This window comes from Mustela erminea, chromosome 4 (genome assembly GCF_009829155.1).
Source record: "Mustela erminea isolate mMusErm1 chromosome 4, mMusErm1.Pri, whole genome shotgun sequence".
Lineage (NCBI taxonomy): Eukaryota > Metazoa > Chordata > Mammalia > Carnivora > Mustelidae > Mustela > Mustela erminea.
The window spans coordinates 151,099,525-151,123,723 of NC_045617.1; the positions used below are offsets into that span (position 1 = coordinate 151,099,525).

General features: G+C 58.2%; 2 protein-coding genes and 2 long non-coding RNA genes across 6 annotated transcripts; 3 read left to right on the forward strand and 1 right to left on the reverse strand.

Moving 5' to 3' along the window:
• The first annotated feature begins 469 nt into the window (after positions 1 to 469).
• ZFP57 (ZFP57 zinc finger protein) lies at positions 470 to 4,447 on the forward strand. Of its 2 annotated transcripts, none has more exons than XM_032341292.1 (5): positions 470 to 936; positions 1,077 to 1,482; positions 1,849 to 1,975; positions 2,407 to 2,493; positions 3,203 to 4,447. In XM_032341292.1, the coding sequence occupies exons 2-5, from the start codon at positions 1,264 to 1,266 to the stop codon at positions 4,423 to 4,425; spliced, it is 1,656 nt and encodes a 551-aa protein (XP_032197183.1). In that variant the 5' UTR covers positions 470 to 936; positions 1,077 to 1,263; the 3' UTR covers positions 4,426 to 4,447. The 2 variants fall into 2 exon arrangements, with proteins under 2 accessions (XP_032197183.1, XP_032197184.1); XM_032341293.1 differs by having other exon boundaries at positions 470 to 526.
• A 667-nt stretch (positions 4,448 to 5,114) lies between these two features.
• MOG (myelin oligodendrocyte glycoprotein) lies at positions 5,115 to 14,625 on the reverse strand. 2 transcript variants are annotated; one of them, XM_032341310.1, is made up of 8 exons: positions 14,400 to 14,519; positions 13,009 to 13,356; positions 8,631 to 8,744; positions 7,357 to 7,377; positions 7,016 to 7,036; positions 5,614 to 5,730; positions 5,462 to 5,482; positions 5,115 to 5,232 (listed from the first exon to the last, which is right to left on the reverse strand). In XM_032341310.1, the coding sequence occupies exons 1-8, from the start codon at positions 14,479 to 14,481 to the stop codon at positions 5,219 to 5,221; spliced, it is 738 nt and encodes a 245-aa protein (XP_032197201.1). In that variant the 5' UTR covers positions 14,482 to 14,519; the 3' UTR covers positions 5,115 to 5,218. The 2 variants fall into 2 exon arrangements, with proteins under 2 accessions (XP_032197201.1, XP_032197200.1); XM_032341309.1 differs by having other exon boundaries at positions 5,126 to 5,232; positions 5,462 to 5,477; positions 14,400 to 14,625.
• LOC116589279 lies at positions 13,281 to 14,401 on the forward strand. Its single transcript, XR_004285281.1, has 3 exons — positions 13,281 to 13,503; positions 13,803 to 13,910; positions 14,004 to 14,401. It is a non-coding gene; the product is annotated as an uncharacterized LOC116589279 (long non-coding RNA).
• Positions 14,626 to 16,090: 1,465 nt separating the features above from the next.
• On the forward strand, positions 16,091 to 18,061 carry LOC116589277. Its single transcript, XR_004285280.1, has 3 exons — positions 16,091 to 16,242; positions 16,802 to 16,882; positions 16,974 to 18,061. It is a non-coding gene; the product is annotated as an uncharacterized LOC116589277 (long non-coding RNA).
• The last annotated feature ends 6,138 nt before the right edge of the window (positions 18,062 to 24,199 follow it).

A 24,199-nucleotide genomic window follows, 5' to 3' on the forward strand; every position in this document is an offset into this window, starting at 1 on the left:
TGCTCCGCAAAGCCTGGCAGGGGCGTTGGGGCTCTTGGTCCCAGGACTGCTGTGCGGAGCTGCGGACAGTGGATTTGGGTCCCAGACACTGGGTGCTCCACGAGGATGGGAAGATGGCGACAGGCTCCCTCGGGGCATTCGCATTTGGGAAGGGCGGGTCGCCGGGGGCCACCACCTTCCCCGCTGAGGGGTGTGGGTGTGCCGAGTGCGCTGGGAGGTTCCAGGAGCCTGCGGCAGTAGCACTTCCATCCCCAGACCAGACGGTGGCTTAACAATCTGGACCAGGGCATTTCCTGAGCACCCCAGCAATGCTGTGTGGGGGACCGGCAGGCCGCAGGGTAGGGGATGGTCCCCACCCGACATCTCGCACAGCGGCTGTGTTGTGCCTCCTTTTCAGCAATCCAGCTAAGGCCATTGTCTAGTGCCCCTTCTCTGTTTCACCACCAGTCCAGGGAGAGTGAAAAAAAAAAGGCCAGTGGGTTTTCTGAGCTGTTCAAGGGACTGCACCTTGAGAAGGAGACGTGAGGTGAAAGCTGTCCCCCAAGGAGATGGGGTTCAGCCGGAGCTCCCCGAGTGGCCCCAGTGCGGGGCCCAGCGGAGCCTCGGTGTTCGCTGTGGGCTGCTTATCCTGTCAGTCTTCCCGAGGACCTTTCTGATTCCTTCACAGAAGCGTGTGTGAATGTCCGTAGAATCCCATGGTTTTCGGCACTAGATGGGGTCTAGAGATTTGTCCTTTCCCGTTGTCTTGTAATACGCGGTCGAAATGATGCAGCTTGCACGAGGGGGTTTGCACTGTCTGCAGAATTCCGCACGGCTGCCCGAGGGAGTGCCGGGGACACGGCCGTCCTGTCCTTAGGGGTAGAGCCTAGGCTTTGACACTGACTCTGCTGTGGACGAGCTTCTCGCGTCTCCGCACTTGAAGTGCCATGAAGTGGGGTCAGTTACTCCGACCTTCCAGGCTGCGCCGGCACACAGCAGGGCCTCCATTGTTCTTGGTGTCCCTGACCCGCTGAGGGAGCCTCAGCCGTGCTGCTCTCTTCCTGCTGGTGACGCATTTTGTTTCTCTCTGACCTCAGGTTGGGAGCGGTGGGCACCGGCCAGAGGCTGAGGCAGGGCAGGCAGAAGGCACCTGTCTTCATAGCCCCACACCAGCTGCGGAGCCCCGGTGACGAGTCCCTGAACCCTGTAGCCTGCCCTTTGAGGGACCAGAGGGTGACCGCAGAACCAAACCAGGAAGAGCAGGTACATCCATCCCGGGAAGCCATGCCAAACCTCCCCGAGGCCTCTGCATGGCCTCTCCATCTGCACAGTGACCAGGACCCAGAGAGCCCCAGGAGGGGTTCCCGTCAGCCCTGGGGGTCAGGCGGGCCGTGGACAACGCTGGAAGCAGACAGCGCGGAGGAGAAGCTGCCCCTGCGGGTGGCGGAGCAGGCGGAGCGGGCAGCCGCAGCCAGAGCGTGCTGGTGGGAGCCGTGGCTGCAGGTGAGCAGAGCCGGCCAGAGCGAGTGCGGACCGGCTGCCAGGCTCCGGAGCTCCGTCCTCTGTCCTCGGTCTGGCCCCTGGTCACACGGGGTTTCAGCCGTTTCCAGGCTGAACAGCCCCCTGAGAGCAGAGGTGGCCTAGGCTTTTCTCAGCCCCCGCCTCCACCCCACCCTGCAGCCTCCGTGGAGTGGCCCCCCTTACTCGTGCACACGCCCCCTCACTTGTCTTCCTTCCTCTCCTTTTGGAGATAACATCCCTGGCTTTGTGCCTGTCCTTTCCTGTTCCTTCCTTCCTTCCGCCGTTTATTTTTTCAGTCGGTTTTGTAAACCCTGTGCTTGGATAACTCGAGTCCTCCCGCTCTCCCAGGAGCCGGTCACCTTTGACGATGTGGCTGTGAACTTCACGCAGGAAGAGTGGGTGTGTCTAGACACCAGTCAGAGGCTCCTGTACCAGAGCGTCATGGCCGAGACCTTCAGAAACCTGCTGTCCGTCGGTAAGAGGCCGGGGTTCCCTCAGCATGCCCCCTGCCCAGGACACCCCCCAGGACCCTGGGACGGCCAGCTTCCCTGAGCAGGTAGATTGGCTCACAGCTTGCTTTCCTGACCCTGTGCCTCCCCTGCCTTCCAGCTGTGAAGGACCTAGGTCACTAAGCTCAGGGTAAGAAGAAAAGAGATGTAAGCCCGCACAAAGGCAAAGATAATACTCGGCACGTGAGGGTACACTGAAATTGTAGCTCTTCACGCAGCAGTGCTCACTGCACTGCTCGCGGCCGGGAGCCAGGGACTCCGTTAGGAGGGTGCCTCCTTGCTCCCAAGTGTCCCACGTTAAGTCCTTAAAACAAGGCTGTGGGAGAAGTTAGCCAAGCCTGGGATCTCACTCTCTGTCCCCTTCCCGCTCCCGTCAGAATCTTTCTGTCTACCCCAGATCTGGTCATCAAGCTTGAGCAAGAAGAAAAGCAGTGGAGAGCCGAGCTCCCGCTCCGTCCCCCAAGTGGAGAAGGCCTCCCTTCCGGTAAGCATGGCCAAGGAGGAGGGCAGGTGAGGGTCCAGGCCAGGCCCTGGGTGGGCAGAAGGCTGCCTCGGAGCCCCGGGGCCGAGCACGTCCTCGCCCAACCTGCATCCTTCACACCGGGCCCCACTCGGAGCCACAGGAGGCTTGAGACCCTGTGCTCGCGTCCCCTGGCCCTGTGGGCATGTGTAACTGTCAGGACAAGCCGATGTCTGCATCCGCAGGGATCGGGGTGCCTCTAGGTTGCCTGTGTCCCCTTCAGGAGAACAGAAGAGGAAGGGACATGAGCTTATGCTGAGCCCCAGTCGAGACCTGTTCCTGAGCTGGAACAGGAGGAGAGGTTTCTGGTAGGGCTGACCACGGGCACCACTTCCCGTTCTAGCTGCGTGATTTAAGGCACTGCCCTTCCCTTGGGTGTCCCCATTTGTACGACGTAGGAGGGCCCCTGTGGGTGTCATGGGAGCGGGAGATACTGAAAGTGAGAGGAAATGGATTGCAAGAAATGGGGTTCTAGGCCAAAGTTGTCATCTCCGCTCCCGCTGAAAGACTTCCACATTAAATGTTGATTAACTTTTAACTGGGAAACACGGAGGTCTGTCCTGCCTGCCGCCGGTGAGGTGCTCTAGGGAGAGCCAGCGTGTTGGGGGCGGTGCAAGAGGGCGCTGGGGGGATGGGGCTGATGGGGCCAGTCCCTGTCCCTCCTCCACCGCAGGCAGTGGGAAGAAGGCACTCGAGGAAGAGACGCAGAGGCCGCCGGACGACAAGGAGGCCCTGGCCTGTGGAGGGACAGGCTCAGCCTCTGTGGCCCCGGCGCCCACACCTAGGGCCCCTGCGCTGCCCGCGCCCCAGGCCGGGCCGCCCTTCCTGTGCCCGCCGTGTGGCCGGAGTTTCAGCAAGCGCGCCAGCCTGCTCAGCCACCCGTGCGTGCCCAGTCCCCACGCGACCAGCAGGTGCGGCCAGTGTGGGAAAGGCTTCCGAAACCCGAGGGAGCTCGGCTACCACAGGCGCACACACCTCGGGGACAGGCCCTTCTGCTGCCCACTCTGCGACAAGACCTACTGCGACGCGTCAGGGCTGAGTCGCCACCGCCGCGTCCACCTGGGCTACCGGCCCCACTCCTGCCCCTGCTGTGGGAAGTGCTTCCGGGACCGGTCCGAGCTCAGACGCCACCAGAAGACACACCAGAACCAGGATCGGGTGGCCGGAGACCAGAAGCCCATCGGGACTGTCCCAGGCGCCGGAGCTCAGGAGCGCGCCGACGGGAGCCAGGGGTCCAGCCAGAAGCTTGTGGCCGTGACTCACGCCCTGGTGGCCAGGGCCCGAGAAGCCACGACTGGAACCCAGGGTCCTGTGGCCAGGACGCAGCCAGGGACTGATGGGAAGCCTGTGACCACTGTGAGACTGTGGGCAGCAGCCCCGGGACCTGGGACCAGGATGCACACGCCCAGCCCGAGAGCCCCCTGCCTGGACCCCAGGCCCCACGGCCCCCCAGTGAAGCCCTCAAGACTCAAGGTGTTCTCTTGCCCCCATTGTCCTTTGACTTTCGGCAAGAAAGCGTGTCTCTCCAGCCACCAGCAGGCCCATGTCTCAGGGCAGCCCCGCAGCTGCTTCCGCTGTGGCAAGTCCTTTAGCTCATCGTTGGCGCTGGTCAGACACCAGCAGACGCACTGGAGGCAGAAGACCTACCGCTGCCCAGTGTGTGATGTCTGCTTTGGGGACAGGGACAGCCTCCTGGGTCACTGGGGGGACTCCAAAAGCCAGGACCTGTGTCTGGGCAACCTTCAGGTGTGCTGGGCCGTCCTGGGCCAGTGGCTTAGCTTCTTTCGTGAAGCCCCCCGTTTGTCAGGGAAGGTGATGGACCTGTCCCGGGACTCAGGCTCCCGGGACAGGGTGAGAAGGGCCGGGGGGGGACGCCGGAGGGGGGAGAGCAGGTGAGCCCAGGCCTCGCTAACCGAGGTCTCCCTCGTGTTTGATTCTACTGATGCGCTTGCAGGGTCAGGGGCCCACGCAGGGGCGGGGAGGGGTGACCAGGGAAATGCTGAAAAGACGACATGAGAAGTGGCACACGGAAACTCCCGTACGTTAATTAGCACCTGCCATTTTCTTTGTGTCTGATCGACCGTCAAGTGGTAATTGTTGAGAAGACAGTGGCGGCTGTGGTAGGGCTGAGGGGAGCGGAAGGAGGTGGGGGGTCGGGGGTCCCATCCCTGCAACACGGAAGTCCAGCCGGTGTTCGGGTGCGGCCCTTGCTGCTGCCCGCGGGGCAGGGAGGGGGGCAGATGAGGGGGCTCCAGGGCTCTCGCTCCCCCTGCTCCTCGCGGCAGCCTCCACACCCCTCAGCTCTGCCCCTCAGGATGGACGCCGGGGAAGAAACAACCCCCATCGGCGATGTTGGCGGACAGGAATCGGCGGCAGGGAGGCGGCTGGTCTCAGTCCTGCCTGCGTTCCTGAGCAGCACAGGTGTCGTCCGTCGGAGAGAGGAAGGCCTGCTTGGCCGCAGCGGCGGCTTCCAGATGGAGGGCGAGGCGAGTGGCCGGGGTGGGCAGCCCGACGGGGGGGCGCAGGGGAAAGGTAGATGGGAGAAGAGGACGCAGCCTTCCTGGAAATGCAGATTGGATGTCCCTGTGGCGGGGAGGCCAGTGAGTGTGCGGCGGGTGGAGGCCACACCCCGGGAGCCCATGCGAGGGCCACCAGGCTGCCCTCCAGGCTGGCCAGGATGCGGCATCGCTCAGAAGGGGTTTCCTGGAAGGAGTAGGAAATGCCCTGACAACCTGTTTGCCGAGCCTGGATCCGCGGAGAGGAAAGGCCCCCAGGAATCCCCTGGCCTCGAGGCCCTCCGCAACCCCTCTGGCTGGCCGGAGGGAAGGCCCTGCAGGCCGCAGCGATGAGGGACGGCCACCCCGACCCACACCCCTCCTCCCTGCCTGCTTGGTGTTCCCTTCTCAGCTTATAAAGGGAGAAGAAAACTTACTTAGCTCCTCAAGAAACTGCCCTGGAAAAAAAGAAAAATCCATGACTGGTGGAAGATGACCCGCCCCTCCCCACACAGCACCCCCCACCCCGCCCCTGCTCTGTAGCGGCCCCACACCACTGAGAGCCCGTTCCCCCCCCACACCCCCACACCTGCAAGTCTCCGGTGCAGCCAGTTGTAGCAGATGACCAAGGCCAGCAGGGGTCCGAGCACTGGCACCAGCACAAACAGGGTTATCTTCCAGCAGGGCACCCTCAGGAAGTGGGGGTCTGAGCGTGGCCACAGAACAAACTGGGTTAGAGGGTGTCCCCTGCCCCCTCCCCCCAGTCTGCGTATTGTTGGGCTTCTTAACTGGCTGAATGGGCCCAAGAACACACAGCTCTGTCTGTGCAGAGTTCAGGCATCTGGGGAACTCCAGTGACAACGGTGCGGAATCCCGGTTCTCACCAGCCTTTAATTGAATTTAGCATTTCTTCCATTAAAAATGGAGGCCACAAACCAGTCGTCAACAGTACCTATGACCCTGTTACCAACAGAAACCACAGATAAACTCTCATTCCCGCTGGAGTTGTTGCTGAAATCTGGAAATATCTATCAATATTTGGACAAAATTATTGGACCTGCTGCTACGTTGTTTAGTGCGTTTTTGTTGTTTGAAGAAGCATTTGTCACTATATGACAGATGGGTTTATGTTTTGATGCCTGTACTTCAGTGGTTTTCTCAGCAACTGTATGTGTTATCTGTGACCCTTTTAAAAAAACATTATTCTGGAGAAGGGTCCATTAGGTTTCACCAGAATGTCCAGGAGATTCATGGTACCGAAAGGTAGTACCTTTGCTTTGAATCCACCAGAGATCACTTTCCTCCCTTTGCGGGGTGTGTGCTCTGCATGCTGATGGGAGTCCTAAGTGCTAGGGGGGGTGCCCCCTGTTCAGGAAGGCTGCTCAGGGCAGCGACCGACCCTCTGTGCTCTGCATTAAGGCATCTTAGCATTTCTGCAACATCCATGCAGCGGGGATGTGGGTGCCCCTCTGTTGCAGGCATTGTCCTTCAGCATTGGGGACACTGCAGTGAACAAAAAGGACAGGGATTGTAGTCTTGAAGGGCCAACATTGTAAAGGGGCTTGGTGTGTCTTCCTCCAGGAAGCCTTCCCTGATCAGTCCCGTAGAGTCACTTGTTCTGTGCTCCTAAGGACACTTCTACCATGTAGGTTTCATCAGCAATGCATAAGTAGTCGGTCCTCCATGATGTTGGTGTCATGTCCCCAACTGGATGGCCAGCATGCCTGGGAGGGCCCGGGTACCTCCCCTCCATAATTTCTGCACACAGACGCCTTGGTCTCCCTGCTGCAGGGGTCGGCGGGCCAGGCTGCGGGTACAGTGCGTGGCCCGGAGAGGCGCCACAGGAGCGCTTGCTAGCAACATCTCCGTGTGACTTCCTCAAAAAGGCAGCGGGAAGGGAAGAGGCAGGAAACCAACTGGGAGCGAGGGTTCTTATTTCCCCCGCGGACTGGGGCCCACCCACACCGGGCTGACCGGGTCCTGGCACTTACCAAACGTCCGGTGCAGGTTCTCTGAAAGGGAACACAGGGAGGGACTCAGTGGGGCACTCAGAGGAGACCCCTACCCCTGGGAGCCTCTGCGATCCGGTCACTTAAAACTCAGGAGTGAGGAACGCCCCTGGAGGAAGGGGAGCTGATGGACTCTGCCCGGGCTGCGGCAGAGGAAGGAGTCCGGCCACAGCTCCTGGCTGGCCGCGGGGTCCGAAATACTAGCGGAGTTCCGTCGGAAGGAAGCCCCGGGCGTGGGGACGGCCCTGACCGAGGACCGTGGACCATGTCGGAGATGCCGAAGGGGAGGCAGGGAACGCGGAGGGCGGGCGACGAAAACTCACCGATTTCCGCGCGGAGCTTTCCTATGGTAGAGAAAGGCAGCGCTGTTAGTCCAGCCCTGGCCGGACATGGGGCCCTTCCCACCGCCGGCGCCCCGGGCCTTGCGCAGGCAGCGGGTGGACCGCAGAGCCCGGGCCTTGCGCAGGCAGCGGGTGGACCGCAGAGCCCGGGCCTTGCGCAGGCAGCGGGTGGACCGCAGAGCCCGGGCGCAGCGGGGTGGACAGGAGAACCCGGGCCTTGCGCAGGCAGCGGGATGGACAGGAGAGCCCGGGCCTTGCGCAGGCAGCGGGTGGACCGCAGAGCCCGGGCCTTGCGCAGGCAGCGGGTGGACCGCAGAGCCCGGGCGCAGCGGGGTGGACAGGAGAACCCGGGCCTTGCGCAGGCAGCGGGTGGACCGCAGAGCAGAGGCTCCGAGCTGCGGGTGGCAGGAAGCACAGGAATGCAGAACGCAGGGAGCCGGGGTGGGGGGCGGGCAGCAGTGCCCCGACCTGCTTCAGGTGCCCTCACCTGAACTGCGGCTGCTCTGCGCCTCCGCCTCAGGGTCTCGGTGCCCTTGGCGCCCCCCACCCCCACTGGGCTGCACTTAGTACCTGTAAAGCCGCGAGCGTGGGGATGCGGGAGGAGACGGGGCTGCCGAGACTCCGGACGTAACAACACCCCCTCCCCGACGGCGGGGAGCGAGGTGCCCCCGCGAGCCCGGGGTTTCCACCCGTCCCGCGCCCCCTCCGCTCAGCCAGGGGTACTGACCGCCTTTCTACCGCGGGCGGAGTAGGGCGCCGGGACCCCGGGCCGGTTCAAGGCGGGGAGGACCCCGACGCCCGCTCGCACACCCCGGCCCTCCCCTGTGGTTTCTGCTCTCCGGACCGGCGGGGGGCGGGGGAGAGAAGACCCCCAGGGCCCGGGAGCCGTGGCTCCGAACAGCTGGGAGAGAAGGGCAGGACGACGCCCTGCGCTCACTCCGGCGCGGCGTGAAGCGCCCAGGTGAGGTCCCGAGGCCGCGGGGATAGCCCCGCCCCCGCCCCTGGCAGGTGTGTCCGCTCGCGGGAATGCTGACCCTCGCGCGCCTGGCGGGGAGGCCCGCGGTGAAACCGGGCTGTTGCAGGTCGGCCCCGCCGCGCAGGGAACGCGGGGAGCCGTTGCAGAAGTGAAAGCGCGCGGTAAGGCGTAGACTCGGCTTCCGCAGCTTTGACCCGATGCCCCTCGGAACTCGGCACCAGGCAGCCCAGCTCCGAGCGCGTTCCCGGGGGTGGGGGGCGGCCCGCCCTCCAGCCCTTACCTCTCAGTCTGTGCTGCAGGCAGAGGTAGACGAGGCCCGCGGCGATCTGCAGCAGCAGCACCGGGAGCACGGCGAGGAGGACCAGCACGCCGGGGTTGATCCAGTAGAAGGGGTCTGGAAGGCAGAAGGAGCGCTGCAGCCCCGGCCCCGCACTGATCCGAGGCCGTGGCACAGCCCGAGGGAGAAGCGGGTCTGCTTCCGGGAAGGCTCCCCGCGAGGCCCGTCTTACAGAGTTTAGGAATCAGCTGAGAGACTTAGGTCAGGTCCTCACAGCGCACCGGGCTGGGGTGGGGGCGCAGGGGGTGACCGCACTGACCCACGACCACGCCTCTGGAGGAGGGGGCCACAGCCCCACGAGACTATGGCCCCGCCTGAGTCTGAGCTGGGCCGGGGTGGGGGTTAGGGAGTCAGGATCCGTGCAGTTAGAGGGGAAAACCAAATGGAGTTATTTTTAGTCATCTTTGAACTGAAATTTAGCATTTCTTCCCATTAGCAGGTCTGTAGGCAACCTGCCACAATAGTATGAAGAGAATCTGACTTTGAATCAAGAAAAACCGCAAATATTTTCATATCATGTTAGAGTGGTTTGCAGAAACCTCTAAATATATCACTTTGGTTCATCACTACTTTAAAATTACAGTAGTTCTCAGGGCCACTTCACATCTTGTAACATTTTGATAGCCGTGTTTCAGTACAAATATGTTTTATTTCATGCATTTGAAAGATCCCTCTGGGAAGGGTAAAAACAGAAGGGCCGAGGCGGGGGAGGCTCCTGGCTGGCTCCTCAGTAGGGAACAGGAGTCTCCATCTTAGGATTGTGAGTTCAAGCCCCACATTGGGAACAGAGGTTTACCTAAAAAAAGAGAGAGCACAGGGGTCTGTTGGCGTCCCCGGTGCAGTTATGAACCCCTCCTAGGGTGGTTTGATGACCGAGGGGATGTGGCGTGGGACCACGGATGGGGGTGGTCTCCGGCTCTGGCTCTGCCCCCACCTGGAACTTGCCATTCCAGAATCTTGTTCATCCACGCCCAAGAGCTCTGCCTGTCTAAGCTCAGAGTGTCCGGCTGGCTCAGCCCACCTCATCTTGTTCTCTCCTATCCTGGGGACAGATAAAGACAGGGCCATCAAGGGCACGGACCAAGAGACAGCAAGGAACAGCACGCAACTGGACCGAGAGGGTTTCTTAGGTAGGAACCAAATCCTTCGAGCTGCAGGTTAAGGCTCTTATCTGTGATGTGCCCCAGAAGAAAATGTAGCCAATTCTGCTCTCCAAGTTCTTATCCCAAGTTCCCTGCAGGTACAGACTTGCACACTTGTATACCTTCACAAAGTGCTAGAATCACAAAACGGGAGAGAAGGAACCATTAGGGGTCTGCTGATGGAAAGTAACAGGAGAGAGCATCACCTACGAATGCTTGGAAAAGTAAGTTACACCTGGTTGTACTTCTCTCTCAGTTTACAAGAAATACAAAGATGGGGCACTGTGTAGAACAGAATGGGGATGGAACCAGCAAAGCTAGACTGTGGGAAACTCCACAGGGCAAACAGCAGCCTGTGGATCTCGGTTAGACCTGACTCAAACTGAACAGCTCTAGAAATATATTTGGGGAGCCGGCAGGGGAATTTGAACAGAGAGTGGCATTGAGGATATTAGGGAATTTTTGTTAATTTTAAAAGACAGGTTGAGGGCGACTGGGTGGCTCAGTGGGTTAAGCCGCTGCCTTCGGCTCAGGTCATGATCTCAGGGTCCTGGGATCAAGTCCTGCATCGGGTTCTCTGCTCCGCGGGGAGCCTGCTTCCTCCTCTCTCTCTCTCTGCCTGCCTCTCTGCCTACTTGTGATCTCTCTGTGTCAAATGAATAAATAAAATCTTTAAAAAAAAAAAAAGACAGGTTGACAATATTGTGTTTATGGTTTTTTATTTTTTTATTTTTATTTATTTTTTAAAAGATTTTATTTATTTATTTGACAGAGAGAGATCACAAGTAGACAGAGAGGCAGAGAGAGAGAGAGAGAGAGAGAGGAGGAAGCAGGCTTCCCGCTGAGCAGAGAGCCCGAAGTGGGGCTCGATCCCAGGACCCTGAGATCATGACCTGAGCCCGAAGGCAGAGGCTTTAACCCAGTGAGCCACCCAGGCGCCCGTGTTTATGGTTTTTTAAAAGAGTTCTTCCCTTTTAAAAGAAGTGGTACTTTCTTTTTGTTTGTTTTCCAAGTAAACTCACCCCCCCATTGTGACCTTGAGATCAAGAGTCACTGAGATCACCCCAGATGACCTTGAGATGGTGAGTCACGTGCTCCATGGATTGCGTCAGCCCGGTGCCCTTGAGTGACCCATTCTTGCACATTTAGTGATTTAATGATAATAATGCCTAGGATTTGCCCTGGTAATTCAGTGGGGGAGGGTGGAGACTCGGGGGTCAGGGGAACTGGCAGTCTGTCTGTCCACCTGGGTGACTGCCGCAGAAAGGGGGTGGGACCCTCGAGGCTCCCTGTGATCGTCTCTCTGTTTCTGGGATGCTTTTAAGTTTCATAATGAAGCGTAGGAAGAAAGGATTAGAGAAAATAGGTAGTAAAATCACAAAGATGCAAGAAAAAAAGTTGGAACGAAAGAGAGAAGACTCTGGAGAGAAGGCGGGGAGGTAATTCTCTGCTCTAACAGTCACTGCAGTTCAGTCCTCGAGCTGCCTCGGATTCCTGCTCCCCAGGCGAGGGGGCGGTCCCGTGTTTACGGGTAAAACACTTTCCTTAGACTCTTCGGCAGACTCTGAGCTGGGAGGGCCCGGCTGGAACGTGCAACATCAACGTCCCCTGAGGCGGCTTCGTTTCTCCCGCTTTCTTTTCTTCTCCTTTCCTTTCCCTTACGTTCCTGTTCCTTTTCCTTCCTCCCTTCCTCCTTGCCTTGCCTTTCCCTCTCCTTCTCTCTCTCTCTCTCTTTCCTTCCTTCCTTTCTGTCTCCCTCCCCTTGCTCCCTCTTCTTCCGTCTTTGGGGACGGGGGTTGTGCTGGGGGAGGCAGACTCAGAACGGGAAGGCAGGAACGCCACCCTGACCGTCCTCGCGGGCACTCGGCCGCGCGTCCAAGCCCCCCGCCGAGCCAGCTGTGCCACGACATTGCAGGGCGCACAAAGCCGTTTTCACAGCCCGGACGCCCTCCTGCAGACGTGGGGCTTTGTTACCGCGCACACAATGCCATCTTCTGGCCGCGACACACAGAAGCCACGGATTGTCTGATGAGCGCGTGCGGAGCCGCGGAAGGACCCTGAGACACTGTTCTTCAGCCAACGGCAGTGGGCAGTCAGGGCTCCCTCCCCGCACCTCACCTGAGGGGACCGAACAACAAATGCCCAAACCCCCCTCATTAAAAAGACTCCCGAGAGCGAACTCGGAAGGTAGCGTCTCTCTTTCACACGTTTGCTCGTTTGTGTAGTTACTTGGAGCACGTTTTCCAGGCATGTTCCTCGTCCAATAAAACACCCACACCCACGGGGGAGCCTCTGTGCTGGGCTTGGGTAGTTGGGCTCCTTCGGAATCATGCCTCCGTTTAGAACCAACAAACAAGGAGACATTCCAGAGCCAGACTTGGAAGGAAGGAAGTCCGCTTGACCCTGGAATTCACTCTCGGGTTATTTGCATCCCCTCTAGCGGCAAAACAACAACAACAACAATAAAACCAACCAGGAATGGACGATTCTGGGTGGTGCTGCCTCTGTTTCTCGGTTTCTTTATTTTATTTTTTAAAATGTTTGTCTCTGTGTGTGCTCACCCTCCCGTAACTGCCCTATGGGACCGTCTCATAGTCGTCTCTCCGTATCCGCTACCCCTGCGGCCGGGACCATGACGTCTGTGCTGGGTGCCCACCTCCAGCAGCCCGTCACCCACGGCCCCCGGCTCGGTGCCCACCTCCAGCAGCCCGTCACCCACGGCCCCCGGCTCGGTGCCCACCTCCAGCAGCCCGTCACCCACAGCCCCCGGCTCGGTGCCCACCTCCCGCAGCCCGGCACCCACGGCCCCCGGCTCGGTGCCCACCTCCAGCAGCCCGTCACCCACGGCCCCCGGCTCGGTGCCCACCTCCAGCAGCCCGTCACCCACGGCCCCCGGCTCGGTGCCCACCTCCAGCAGCCCGTCACCCACGGCCCCCGGCTCGGTGCCCACCTCCAGCAGCCCGTCACCCACAGCCCCCAGCCGGGGGCACGGCCCTCACGCAGTTCCGGTGTCCAGGCCATTTGCCGCCTCCTCGCCCTGCCTCAGGCCCGGCTTCCCCAGCCGGCCGGCCGTGAGTGTACGCACCCCCCGTCCCACAGCGGGGCCTGTGAGCCGCAGGGTGGCGTCTCCGTTGAGAGAGGGTCCAGTCCCAGGGAGGTCGCACCCCTCAAACACTCACCTTCCACTCTCAGTTCCATGGCCGCCTCCTCCTGGTAGGAATGATCTCGGAAGAAGCAGGTGAACCCTCCTTCGTCGGAGAACCGCACGTTGCGGATCCTGAGGGTCACCTTCCCCTCGCCCATGGCTTCTTTCAGCAGTTCGGTCCGGCCCCGGTATTCGGGCGCCTGCTCTGCATCCTGGTCCTTGCCGTTTCGGTAGAGATGGACCACCCTGGAGAAGGGGGGCCGGTACCAGCCCACCTCCATGCCTGTGGCGTTCTTCCCAGGGTAGATGCGACACGGCAGCTCGGCCTCATCGCCCACCAGCGCCCGGATGGGGTGGCCCGGTCCTATGACCCTGAACTGACCTGTCCAAGACACCAAAGAAAAGAAACCGAGTCACGGGACCTCAACACAGAAACACGTCCTGGGAAGGGCTGTGTCCTAGAGCCAAGGAAGAAGACACTGATTTGTATAGAGTTCTTGAACCAGGGAGGGAGATCCTGGTTACAGAGGTGCGAGCGCCCTGGATGGGAGGAAGGTTCTAGTATGTGGTCACCCGGCAGAGCTGCTCCTGCCGGCTGTCTCCATCGCTGACTCTCTAGCCCAGCTGTTAGGTCCCATCACGGGATGTGGTCCTGGCGTCTTGCAGTTTAATTTTTGGGACGGGGGATGGGGTGGGCCCTGTCTGAACCTAACCAAGCCGCTCCCTACTTTCCCCTGGTGGGTTTGCTTTGGTCCTTGTTCACACCCTGTTCCCTAAATGTCCCCCACTGGGGCGGCTCTACTTCCCTCCTCTCCTCTGTGCCTTCAGCCCAGGCTCCCAAACTTTTCGCCACGTGGAGTGTGTCTGTCAGCCAGACTCAGAGCTCCTGGAAGGGAAGACTGGTTTCCCATGACACCTGCTAGGATTTCTCAAGGGGTAAGTGGGGCTGGGCCTCCCCTATTGGGAGGGGAGAATCTCCCTGAGGCGGAGAACCTGTCTTCTGGTTGTTTTTCCTTTATGTCCCCCCAGCACGCGACAGCACATGGCAGCAGGGCTCCCCTGAAAACTCGAGCGCCCGATCCTGTGGGAGAGAGCTCTCCGACATGATGGGATGCGGCCAGTCAGCACTGATCGCGACTTATCAGGGGACGGGCACCACCTCCTCCCGGTCCACCCTGACGGCCGCTCCAGTCCGCAGTCATCAGTCTGAGGAGGCAACACGGAAAAGGTCGGTCTGGATAAGCTCAAGGAGACCTGGGCTGGGGCTGCCTTATGGGTGCGTTATGGAGCTCGGGCCGATTCTGAAGCGCGCAGGGAGCCTGTCAGCACACCCAGGGTTTGGACAGATAATGTGCGATGCACCTTGAGGATGAATTGAAGGTGAACCCAGGGTCGCCTCAAGGCAGAAATAAAGATCAGTCTTACCTGCGGAGCTGCAGGACAGCTGGAGGAGGAGGACCAGGGAGGGGAGGCAGCCGGGCAAGCAGGACCTCCACGAACTAGCCATCTCCGCAAGGACTGGGGACAGAGCGTCCCTGCAGCAGGGTCAGGCCAAGCAGAGGCCCTCGGGGTGCATGTCCCCTGCCTCTGACGAAGCCTGAGGGAGGATCCAGGAGGCCGGCCTCCTCCAGGCTGTGCCACAGCTGTGCTCCCACGGACGGCCGAGTCAGCCCCACCAGGCACTTACACAAAAGGGCTACTGACCCAGGGGATGACCAGGGCCTGGAGCAGAGGCCGCCTGGTACTGGCTCCCCCCAGCCCCTCCTGCAGCCCAGCATTCCTGGGGCTTCTGGGGGTGACCACTCGCTGGGCCTCAGGAAGGGCTGTCCTATGGTCTGTGAGGTTCCTTCAAGCCCTCTCTTCCTGCTGTCTGCCAAGGGGGAAGAATTATTGTGGGTTTTAGGAAGGGGAAGGCCGGCAATCTCCCTGACCTCTAACTGCCCTCTCTCCGACACACGGCCGGGCTGCCTTCCTTCCGTTCTGATGTGTGCGCTTGGGCCCGGTCCCCGAGAACACATTTGGGAAGGGCGTGAGCTGAGCGTTGCCTGTGCTCCGAGAGGCCAGCGTGGAGGAGGGAGGCCCCGGCAGGGCCCATCTCCCGGCCTTGGCATCATGCTTTGACTTCCTCACTGTCGCAGGGAAAAGTGAGACCGGAATGGAACCAGGACCTTCTTCCTGCCCGTAGACTCAGTAGCTCCATGAAGAGTAGGACCGCGGCATCGCTGACGGGGAGAATGAGGGCAAAGGAAAAAAAAAGTTAAACTTCCTTACAGCCCACAGTCCACTGACAAGTCCTTGGAACGGGCAGTGACCTTCCTCTGGGAGCTCAGCTGCCTCGATGTTAATACCCTGCTAAGAGCAGAGGGCGACCTTCGCTTAACATTATCCTGACCCCCAGGATCCTGTAAGTCTACTTTAGCATATAAAAATTCCTTCAGAAATTTCCTTTATCTCCAAACCTCCAGGATTTGATCTGGCAATCGGCCCCCCAGCATATGGCCCACCGATACACATCTGAAGGGTCTCATGACTCAGGTTCTATTGGATGGTAATAAATGACCCTTCCCAACAATAGCCCCCTCAAGGTCCTGGAAACCTTGCTTCCAAATTCCTTAGTGACGTATGCTCTCTTGGACCCCTCACAACTTGGAAGTCTATAAGGGGTACCCCTCCTGACCCCGGTGCAGCTCTCTCTGCCCACAGATCCTGTCCCCCTGCTTCAATAAACCACCCTCTTGCACCAAAAATGTCTCAAGAATTCTTTCTTGGCTGTTTGCTCTTGAGCCCTAACATTTTCACATCAGTCACCAAATTTGAAAAGCGCATTTGCCAATCTTAAAGTAAGGCTGTCTCAAAAATAAGAAAAAAGGGTCAGGATGGACAGTTTAAAACCGCGTCGTCCAACACAACCATCACTAGCCACAGCGCTCGTTCAGATTAAAATTAAATAAAATTTGAAGTTCAGTTCCCTGATCACCAGCCGTGTTTCAAATGCCCAGCAGCACACGCAGCTAGTGGTTAACACGCGGGACAGCACACACAGGGGCCATTGTCGTCAACGCAAGAACTTACACTGGGCGGCACTGTTCAAGGGCCAGGAACCCCACTGGGGTGTACGTTTTCTGCTTTTGTCTGAGGTGAGCCTCAGGAGCTGGGAGAACAGACTGGTCAGCGGAGCCCGGAATGGCTTGTCACTCCTTCCCGCAAGGCGGCTGGAGCTGGGCACACGCAGGCTGGCCACTCTGGAGCCGTGAGGGTGACCGCCAAGGTCGGGAGGGGTCAAGCAGGTGGGAGGGCAGGCTCTGCGCTGGCCTGAGTGTCTCCAGGGGCAAGACACTTCCCTGGGCAGGGCTGGAAGTCGTCCAGTTGTCCTCCGGTGGTCAAAGCTGGATGGGAGACAGGTGGGGTGCAGGGCTGAGAGAGCAGAGGGCTAAGAGCTGGCCGACTGGGGGCACCTGGGGCGCTCAGTTAAACCTCTGCCTTTGTTTCAGGTCATGATCTCAGGGTCCTGGGATCGAGCTCTGCTTCGGGCTCCCTGCTCAGTGAGGAGCCTGCTTCCCCCTCTGCTTCTGCCTGCTGCTCCCCCAGCTTACATGTTCCCTCTCCCTCTGTTGAGTAAATAAATAAAATATTTTAAAAAAAGAAGAAGTTAGCCAATCAAAGCCACTTTGGAGAACTCACAGTGTTTCTGAAAAGAAACACCAAAGAAACACCTTACTGGGCGCTTCCCTGTGGTGCCGTCCTAACCGATTTGCTTGTATTGATTCATTTAATCCTACAACAGCGAAAGAAACCAATGTTAAACTATTTCCATTCTTATGTTACAGATGAGGAAACAGAAGCATGCGAATGAAGTCACGTGCCACAGGTCACACCACCACAGAGCGGCAGGGATGGAATTTGAGCAGGTTTTCCCTCCGCAGTCTGGCACCCGTGGGCACCTGTGGGGACCACAGCAGTCCCGAGCCACACTCACCTTCGGGTCCTCCCCCGTCTCAGGTCTCTGGAAGGCGGGTGGCCCCTGGAGCCGGAGGAGCTGTCCCAGGGATGACGTGGTCTCCGCGCAAAGGCGACGTGAACAAGAGGAGGGGGCCACCGGGTAAAAGAAGCCGGTGGCATCACCATTTACAGAGTTCCGGGTGCTGGAGCGTCGGTTTTTGCAGGTGTGGAGAGGAGGGGGTGAGCGGATGGTGAAGCTGCCCTGCGTTGTTCAGAGCTGGGCGTTTCCCTCAGGGCTCGAGTGTGGCTTTACCTGACCTTGTGCGGCCGGTGACGTGATCGCACAGGCCTTCTTGGGCTGTTCTTGTGTGCCCTTCTCTCCTCGGCTGCTTCGGTTTTATCTGCACCTCTCACCCACCACGTTGAATGGCAGCCCAGGCCCCCAGGCATGCCGGGGGACCGGGATGCCGTACACAGCGACCGTGGGCTCCTGACCGGTTGTCCTTGTGCTGGTAGGAAGCACGCAGGGAGAGACAGCCACTCGGGGGCTTACCGGTCAGAGCGCCGTGTGAGCCCTCCGGACACGGCGTCCGGCTCTCATCTCCCCCCAAGGAGACACACACCCTGTTCCGCTTCTTGTGGCCACTTAACAAGGCGTCTTTCCACAGTAACACATGATGTAGCTCCCTTGCACTTCCAAAAAACGAATTTTTGTGGTTATTCATATGCTTTGTTTCAAAATCCAAAAGGCATAAAATAATGTCCCTTGAAAACCTCCCTCCCAGCCATCCAGCGCCTTCTTTCTTTGGATCTTTCCACGTGTTGGCCACTAGAGGAGGCTCCAGGAGAAATCATTCCCTCACCTTGCAGTTTTTAAAACACAAACGGTAATAATTTTTCTTTTTAAAGTAAGCCCTACACCCAACATGGGGCTTGAACTCACAACCCCAGATCAACAGCACCTGCTTGACCCACTGAGGCAGCCAGGCGCCCCATAAATGGCAATAATTCTTCTTAGAGACCGTTCCGTATTAGTACCTAATGAACATACTCATTAATTATTTTATACAGCGACACAGTATTTTATTACATGAATGTATCAAACTTAACTGGATTCCAAGAACATTTAGGTTGTTTCCATTTTTTAAGTGTCTGTTTTACCAGCTTAAATGAAAATGTGTTTAATTAATTTAAATAAATACATATTTCAAAGAAATCCTATGTGTTAAGCTTTGTATTAGGCTTTGATAATTAAAGTTTCAGGAACACAGATAGGTTCTTGCCTTCATGTAAGTTATATTCCAATTACATTGCAGCTATATACTTAAAAAAAAAGATTTTATCTATTTGAGAGGGAGAAAGAGCAGAAGTGGGGTGGGGGCAGGAGTGGAGGGAGAGAGAGAAGCAGACACCCCCCCTCAATCCTGCTGAGCAGGGAGTGGGTGGGGGGGGCTCTCCTACCTGATGGGGGGCTTGATACCAGCTGCTTGATACCAGCACCCTGAGATCATGACCTGAGCCGGAAGAGAGAGATTCTAGTTATGTGTCGCCTAAGGGCAGAAGTCACAGAGTGTCCGGCCACCATTTTCAACCTTTTGCTCTTCCACATAATTTGCTAATGAGTATTGGTCTGCTCAGGTCAGTTATACAATGTGAGGCGCCTGGTACTAGGTAAAACTCTGAGGCCCCTTGTCCAAACAGCATGAAAGAAGCCTTTCCTTTCTTGTGTGGGTTCACTCATGCTCTGTCTTGGTGGCACGTTCTCGTTTTTGCTATTTAATGTCACATTACTTCAGGGACACTGATACTTGCCCCGGGCTTGTCTAGACAGGGGTGCATGCCTGACCCTTCCTTTCCCTCTGCCCTGACCTCTCCTGGGAAAACACAGTGCGGAGTGGGGCGGCCTCTCCTGGGGACAGTGGGAGGCAGCTGAAAACCAGTCCTGCAGATGGGGGAAGCGTGACCAGGGAGACCAAGCTTGAGCCTGGGCTCCAAGGCCCTGGGGCAGTCTCTCCAGACCTCACTTATAAAGCACACACTGGAAGGTGAGGTGGCTGAGAATTTCAAGGTGAGGACACAGCATGAGAAGCCCGACACCCCAGCACCACAGTGCCTGGCTCCTCCTCGTCCTAAGCAGAGGGCGGTGTCTGTCCTGGCCTAGTGCCCAGGAGGTTCACGTGAGGGGAGTAGCTAGTCCCAGGAGCGTGTGCATTTGTCATGTTACTAAGTCCCGATGAATCGCGGTGCACCAAGGTGTACCCTTTGTTGCAGTGCCGAGAACCAGGGGCATGGCTCCCCGTGAGCTGTGATCCCGCACAGCGAACACTCCAGGCTGTGTTCACGCCCCCTCGCCCTGATTTTTCGTCTGGGACAGCCTCTCGCGGTGTAACTATCAAGAGGAATTTGACTTTTCCACTTTCCACTTTCGTGGCTCTATTTCTGTAGCATGTGTGTTCAAGTTGGTCTGGACAGTCCCGGAGGCCCAGTGACTGAGGGGCTGTGCAGGGTCTGATTTCCGTCCATTTGACCAGGTGTTCCATAGGTGGGCGGGCCCGAATCAACCCGTCGCAGGTGACGAGCTGGGAGCATGCGTGTCGCGGTGGTCAGGGGCCTCTGTGCACACTGCTGGGTTTACCGAAGGGACACCCACAGGGCAGAAGAGGGGCAACAGTGTTCCGCCGAAGGTTTACATCGTACCTATCAGCATTTCCCCCAGTTTCGGGTCTTCCCCGTTCCTATTCCGAAATTCAACTGTATTTTCCTCTTTTACAAAGAAAAGCATCCACCTCGTCCTAAGGTGAGTCAGGCACGTCGGCGAAATGGGTTGCTCCGCGGAAGCGGCAGCGAGCGGTTCTGTAGGCCCTGGTGGGGGAGAGCGGTCGGGTGCGGGCCCTGGGAGGCCCGTGCAGACCCCCGCACCCCCGGGCCTCCCGTCCCTCCGGTCGCGGGACCGTCAGGCCGACGCCCATCAGGACGTCAGGCCAGGTAACCCCTATTCCCAGCTGTACGAGCCTGCAGGAATAGAATTCGTCTCCCCATCTTTCTCCCCCGGGCCAGTTCGCCTCCTTTTCGCCTTCGCTGCTCGCGCACTAGCCGGCAGGATCCACAGGTGGAGGCCCCAGCGCGCCCCGGTTCGCCCGGCAACAGTGACGTCATGACCCCGCCCCCGAGAATTGGCTGCCCGAGCCTCCGGGGGCGGAGAAGAGGCGGCAGCATCCGCACCCACTGTTTGCCCGGCAACTGTGACGTCATGACTGCGCCGCCGAGAATTGGCTGCCCGAGCCTCCGGGGGCGGAGAAGAGGCGGCAGCATCCGCACCCACTGTTTGCCCGGCAACTGTGACGTCATGACTGCGCCGCCGAGAATTGGCTGCCGGAGCCTCCGGGGGCGGAGAAGAGGCGGCAGCATCCGCACCCACTGTTTGCCCAGCAACAGTGACGTCATGACTGCGCCTCCTAGAATTGGCTGCCCGAGCCTCCGGGGGCGGAGAAGAGGCGGCAGCATCCGCACCCACTGTTCGCCCGGCAACAGTGACGTCATGACTGCGCCGCCGAGAATTGGCTGCCGGAGCCTCCGGGGGCGGAGAAGAGGCGGCAGCATCCGCACCCACTGTTTGCCCGGCAACAGTGACGTCATGACTACGCCGCCGAGAATTGGCTGCCCGAGCCTCCGGGGGCGGAGAAGAGGCGGCAGCATCCGCAGGCGGAGGCCCGAGCGCGCCCGGGGTTTGCCAGGCAACCGTGACATCACGTCCCCCAGCTGAGAACCGGCTGCCGAGCCTCCTCGGGCGGAGGAGAAGCGGCGCATCCGCAGGTGAGAGCCGCGGGGGTCCGGTCCGGGTCGGCACCCCCTCCCGGGCTCCCCGCCGCGGCTCGGCCAGGACGCCGCGCACCCACTGGGCAGCACCCCTAACCCGGCCCGCCGGTCTCCACGGGACTGCCCGACGCGGCGGAACGTTTTGGAACCGGGCAGCGGTCCTTCTGCCTGTCCTGTCCTGTCGCCGCCTGGCAGTTACAGCCTTTCCCGGCAGAGAACACTGCGTGGGGGACCGTCGTCCTCTTGCCGCTCTGGCCGGGAGTCCCGGTCCGGCACCTGGACGACCCTGCGTCCACACCCGGACGGGGCATAGAAGCTTGCACCTGAGTGTCCGATGCAAATTCCAGCCTCGGTTTCTCTAACTGTGGCCTGGGGTCTGTCTCCCCACCCCCACCCCGTGGGCTTGACGTGCGCAGTAACGGAGACCCGGGGCACGTGGTGCTCGGCCATGCCGGTCCTGCCTCTGCACCCTTTGGGACCATCCCAGCGTCCGCTGTGCACAAAAGGTGGGGCCTGGGGGCAGGACTTTGTCTCCCAGGCGGGTAGTAATGGAGGAAGTGTGCTGGAGGAGCGAGGGGCGGAGGGCACTCCAGCCTCCGTGCTCTCCATGTCGGGCTGTGGGCAGCTTCCTGCACTCTAGCCCCAGAGGTCAGTACTTCCACCTGAACTTGATCTAGATCACGCCAATCTGCTGACTCGGACATCAGTGGTTCTGAACTCTGGATCAAGGGCCTGTGTGCTGATGAGGCCCTTCAGGGTCCAGGCTGGCCTGGGGTGGGGGGTGGCTGTCTTGAATGGACAGGGAGTGGCTTTGCTGCTTTTCAGGACCGGACACAAAGGTAGATCACTGGGGCCAGTGTCCCCTCCCTCCCCTCGCTGCTCCCTTCTCTCCCTGTTACTAGCTGGACTCTAGATCCAGGAAAAGTGTCCATCCTGTGCACCATCCACCCTCCTGCTCCCCTAAGGAGACAGGTCTCTGCCTCTAGGCCAAGGTGTACATGGGGACAGTGAACAAGCCTGGGGACCACTCAGGGATCCTTTGAGTGCAAATTAGGAAGCTGAAGTCCACATTTTAAAACCTGAACCAAGCCAGGGGCACCTCTGACTCTTCCATTTCGGTTCAGGTCCTGGTCTCCGGGTCCTGAAATCAGCCCCGTGTTGGGCTCTGCCCTGAGTGGGGCTTTGTCCCGAGATTCTCTCTCTCCCTTTCTCCCTGTGCTCCTCCCCACCCCTTCTCTCTCAAATAAATGAGTCCATCTTTAAGAAAATTAAAATTAAAAAAAAAAATTAAAATTAAAACTTGAGCCAAATCAAATTGAACTGAGTCCTTTAGTTGAACCTTCTTTTGAACATAGTAATAACTTTATTTTCAAAGAAATGTGGAATGTTTAGTTTCTAAACCTGAAAAATGTTTATTTTTGATTATTTGTTTTCCTTCTTCCCTATTTAAAAATGTAAATTCAGTCAATTAACATATAATGTATTATTAGTTGGAATGAACCTTTTGACCGCCATTCTGACCGACCAGGGGCTTGGTTCCCATTTGTGGTTGATTCTCAGCAGCAGGGGAAATGGTCTTACTAAGTTACCCCATGAAGAAGGCAAACGTACTTACGGTTTTACCCCAGAAAAACTACTGTGGGTGTCTGTGTGTTGGGGGGCAACTATGTTAATATGTTTGTAAGACTTTTTAATATGCTTCTTGAAGCTGTTGATTCAGTTACTGACTTGCTGGCACCCCACAAGCCTAAGCAGCTCAGTTAGCCCGCTGCTGTCATGCCCTCTGATGAGGCAGCAGGAGGCTGGCTGAGGACAAAGCAAAAGCTGGCACCTTGCACCCCCTCTCCACCCGCTCCCCTCGGTAATATGTGTAACATTCCTCAGGCGCCCCTGACCGCCATAAACGAGAAACAAAGAGTTAACTCGCAGAGATCACGATCCTGCAAGATGGGAGTCTCCAACTATCTTGATGTTAATAGCTTCCGAAAAGACAATGGTGGTCTCCCGGCACCTTGTAGGCCCTCTTTAGCATATGAAAACTCCATTGAAACCTCCCTTCCCCTCCCCTTCCCCCAACCGCAGGGTACATAACCTGCCATCCCTCACAACCCGGGGCAGCAGCTCTTCCTGCCCACCGGTCCTGTCCACGTGCTTTAATAAACCACCATTTTGCACCAAAGATGTTTCAAGAGTTCTTTCTTGGTCATCGGCTCGGACCTCAGCCCACCGAACCTCACCTAGGTTCTGGAACTTCATCACCTCCACCGGATCCGGCTTCTTCAGAAGCCAGTAAGAGCTGACGGGGACTGGTGAGTGTGGAATTGAATGTGGACGTGTGTGTCTGGGGGGTGGGTAGGGGGGATGTGGACGCAATAGCTTTGGGTTGCTATGGTTCTACTTTTTAAAAATGGTCTTTTTTTTTTTTTTTTTTTTTAAAGTTACGAAACCAGCAGGACCGGCTTCTTGGGGGAAATGCTCGATTTTGGACGGACCGCAGGCTTGCCTGGTCACCGGCGCCATCTGCTGGTTACACTGACGTACTGCTCCGACGATGGACCGTGGCCGGCGCAGGGTCCCCCGACCTGCCTGAAGATCAGCTGTAGGGGCGGCAGGTGAGAGCGCGCAGGGGCCGTCCCTGAAGTTTGCCCTCGGCTTACACTTACTGGCCTGTTGACCCACCGATGAAGTCTTGTTCGAGGACCCTCTGCTGTGTAGCATCTGAATCAAGTGCCAGTCGGGGGAGGAAATACTGTTTTGCCCTCATGTGGCTTTTAACGTCCTCAAAACAGCTTTCCATGGTTGTCCCTGTCCCTTACAGTAATGTGCCATCAATAAGTGGATCCGATAGTAGTACTAGGAGGAGGATACGGAGGCCAGCGGAGCTGAGAGGAGCCCAAGGTGGGCCGGACCCAGCCGCCCAGGCTGCAGGTGCAGACGCGCCCTCTGCCAGGCATGCGAGCTGGGCGGGGCAGAGGGGCGCAGGCTTGCTTTATTCCTGGTGTTTTGTCGGGAACCATGACCTAGTGGTTCCCTGGCCTTCCTCTAGCATTTCTATACCTTTTGTTGTGGTTTCTATACCTTCTTATTTCTTGCCCCAGCTTGAACTCTGTTTGGAGATGTGATTTTTAGCAACAAAGCTAAATTTATGCACAATTCATTTCTGTTATTAATTGAACATATATTTTTTTAAAGATTTTATTTATTTATTTGACAGACAGAGAGGCAGGCAGAGAGAGAGGAGGAAGCAGGCTCCCTGCTGAGCAGAAAGCCCGATGTGGGGCTCGATCTCAGGACCCTGGGATCATGACCTGAACCGAAGGCAGAGGCTTAACCCACTGAGCCACCCAGGTGCCCCAATTGAACATATTTTAAAGATTTTATTTATTTGAGAGAGAGAGAGACTGCGCAAGCACATGAATGAGCACAAGCAGTGGGGAGGGGCAGAGGGAGAAGCAGACTCCACATGTGGG

Excerpts from the sequence above, each read along its gene's own strand:
- ZFP57 (XM_032341292.1), top strand. The coding sequence starts at position 1,264 with ATGCCAAACCTCCCCGAGGCCTCTGCATGGCCTCTCCATCTGCACAGT. Across the intron at positions 1,483-1,848 it reads GGTGGGAGCCGTGGCTGCAG|GAGCCGGTCACCTTTGACGA; the intron begins GTGAGCAGAGCC and ends CCGCTCTCCCAG. Across the intron at positions 2,494-3,202 it reads TGGAGAAGGCCTCCCTTCCG|GCAGTGGGAAGAAGGCACTC; the intron begins GTAAGCATGGCC and ends CCTCCACCGCAG.
- MOG (XM_032341310.1), bottom strand. The coding sequence starts at position 14,481 with ATGGCTAGTTCGTGGAGGTCCTGCTTGCCCGGCTGCCTCCCCTCCCTG. Across the intron at positions 7,037-7,356 it reads AAAGCTCCGCGCGGAAATCG|AGAACCTGCACCGGACGTTT; the intron begins GTGAGTTTTCGT and ends GTTCCCTTTCAG. Across the intron at positions 5,731-7,015 it reads GAACCTGCACCGGACGTTTG|ACCCCCACTTCCTGAGGGTG; the intron begins GTAAGTGCCAGG and ends GGCCACGCTCAG.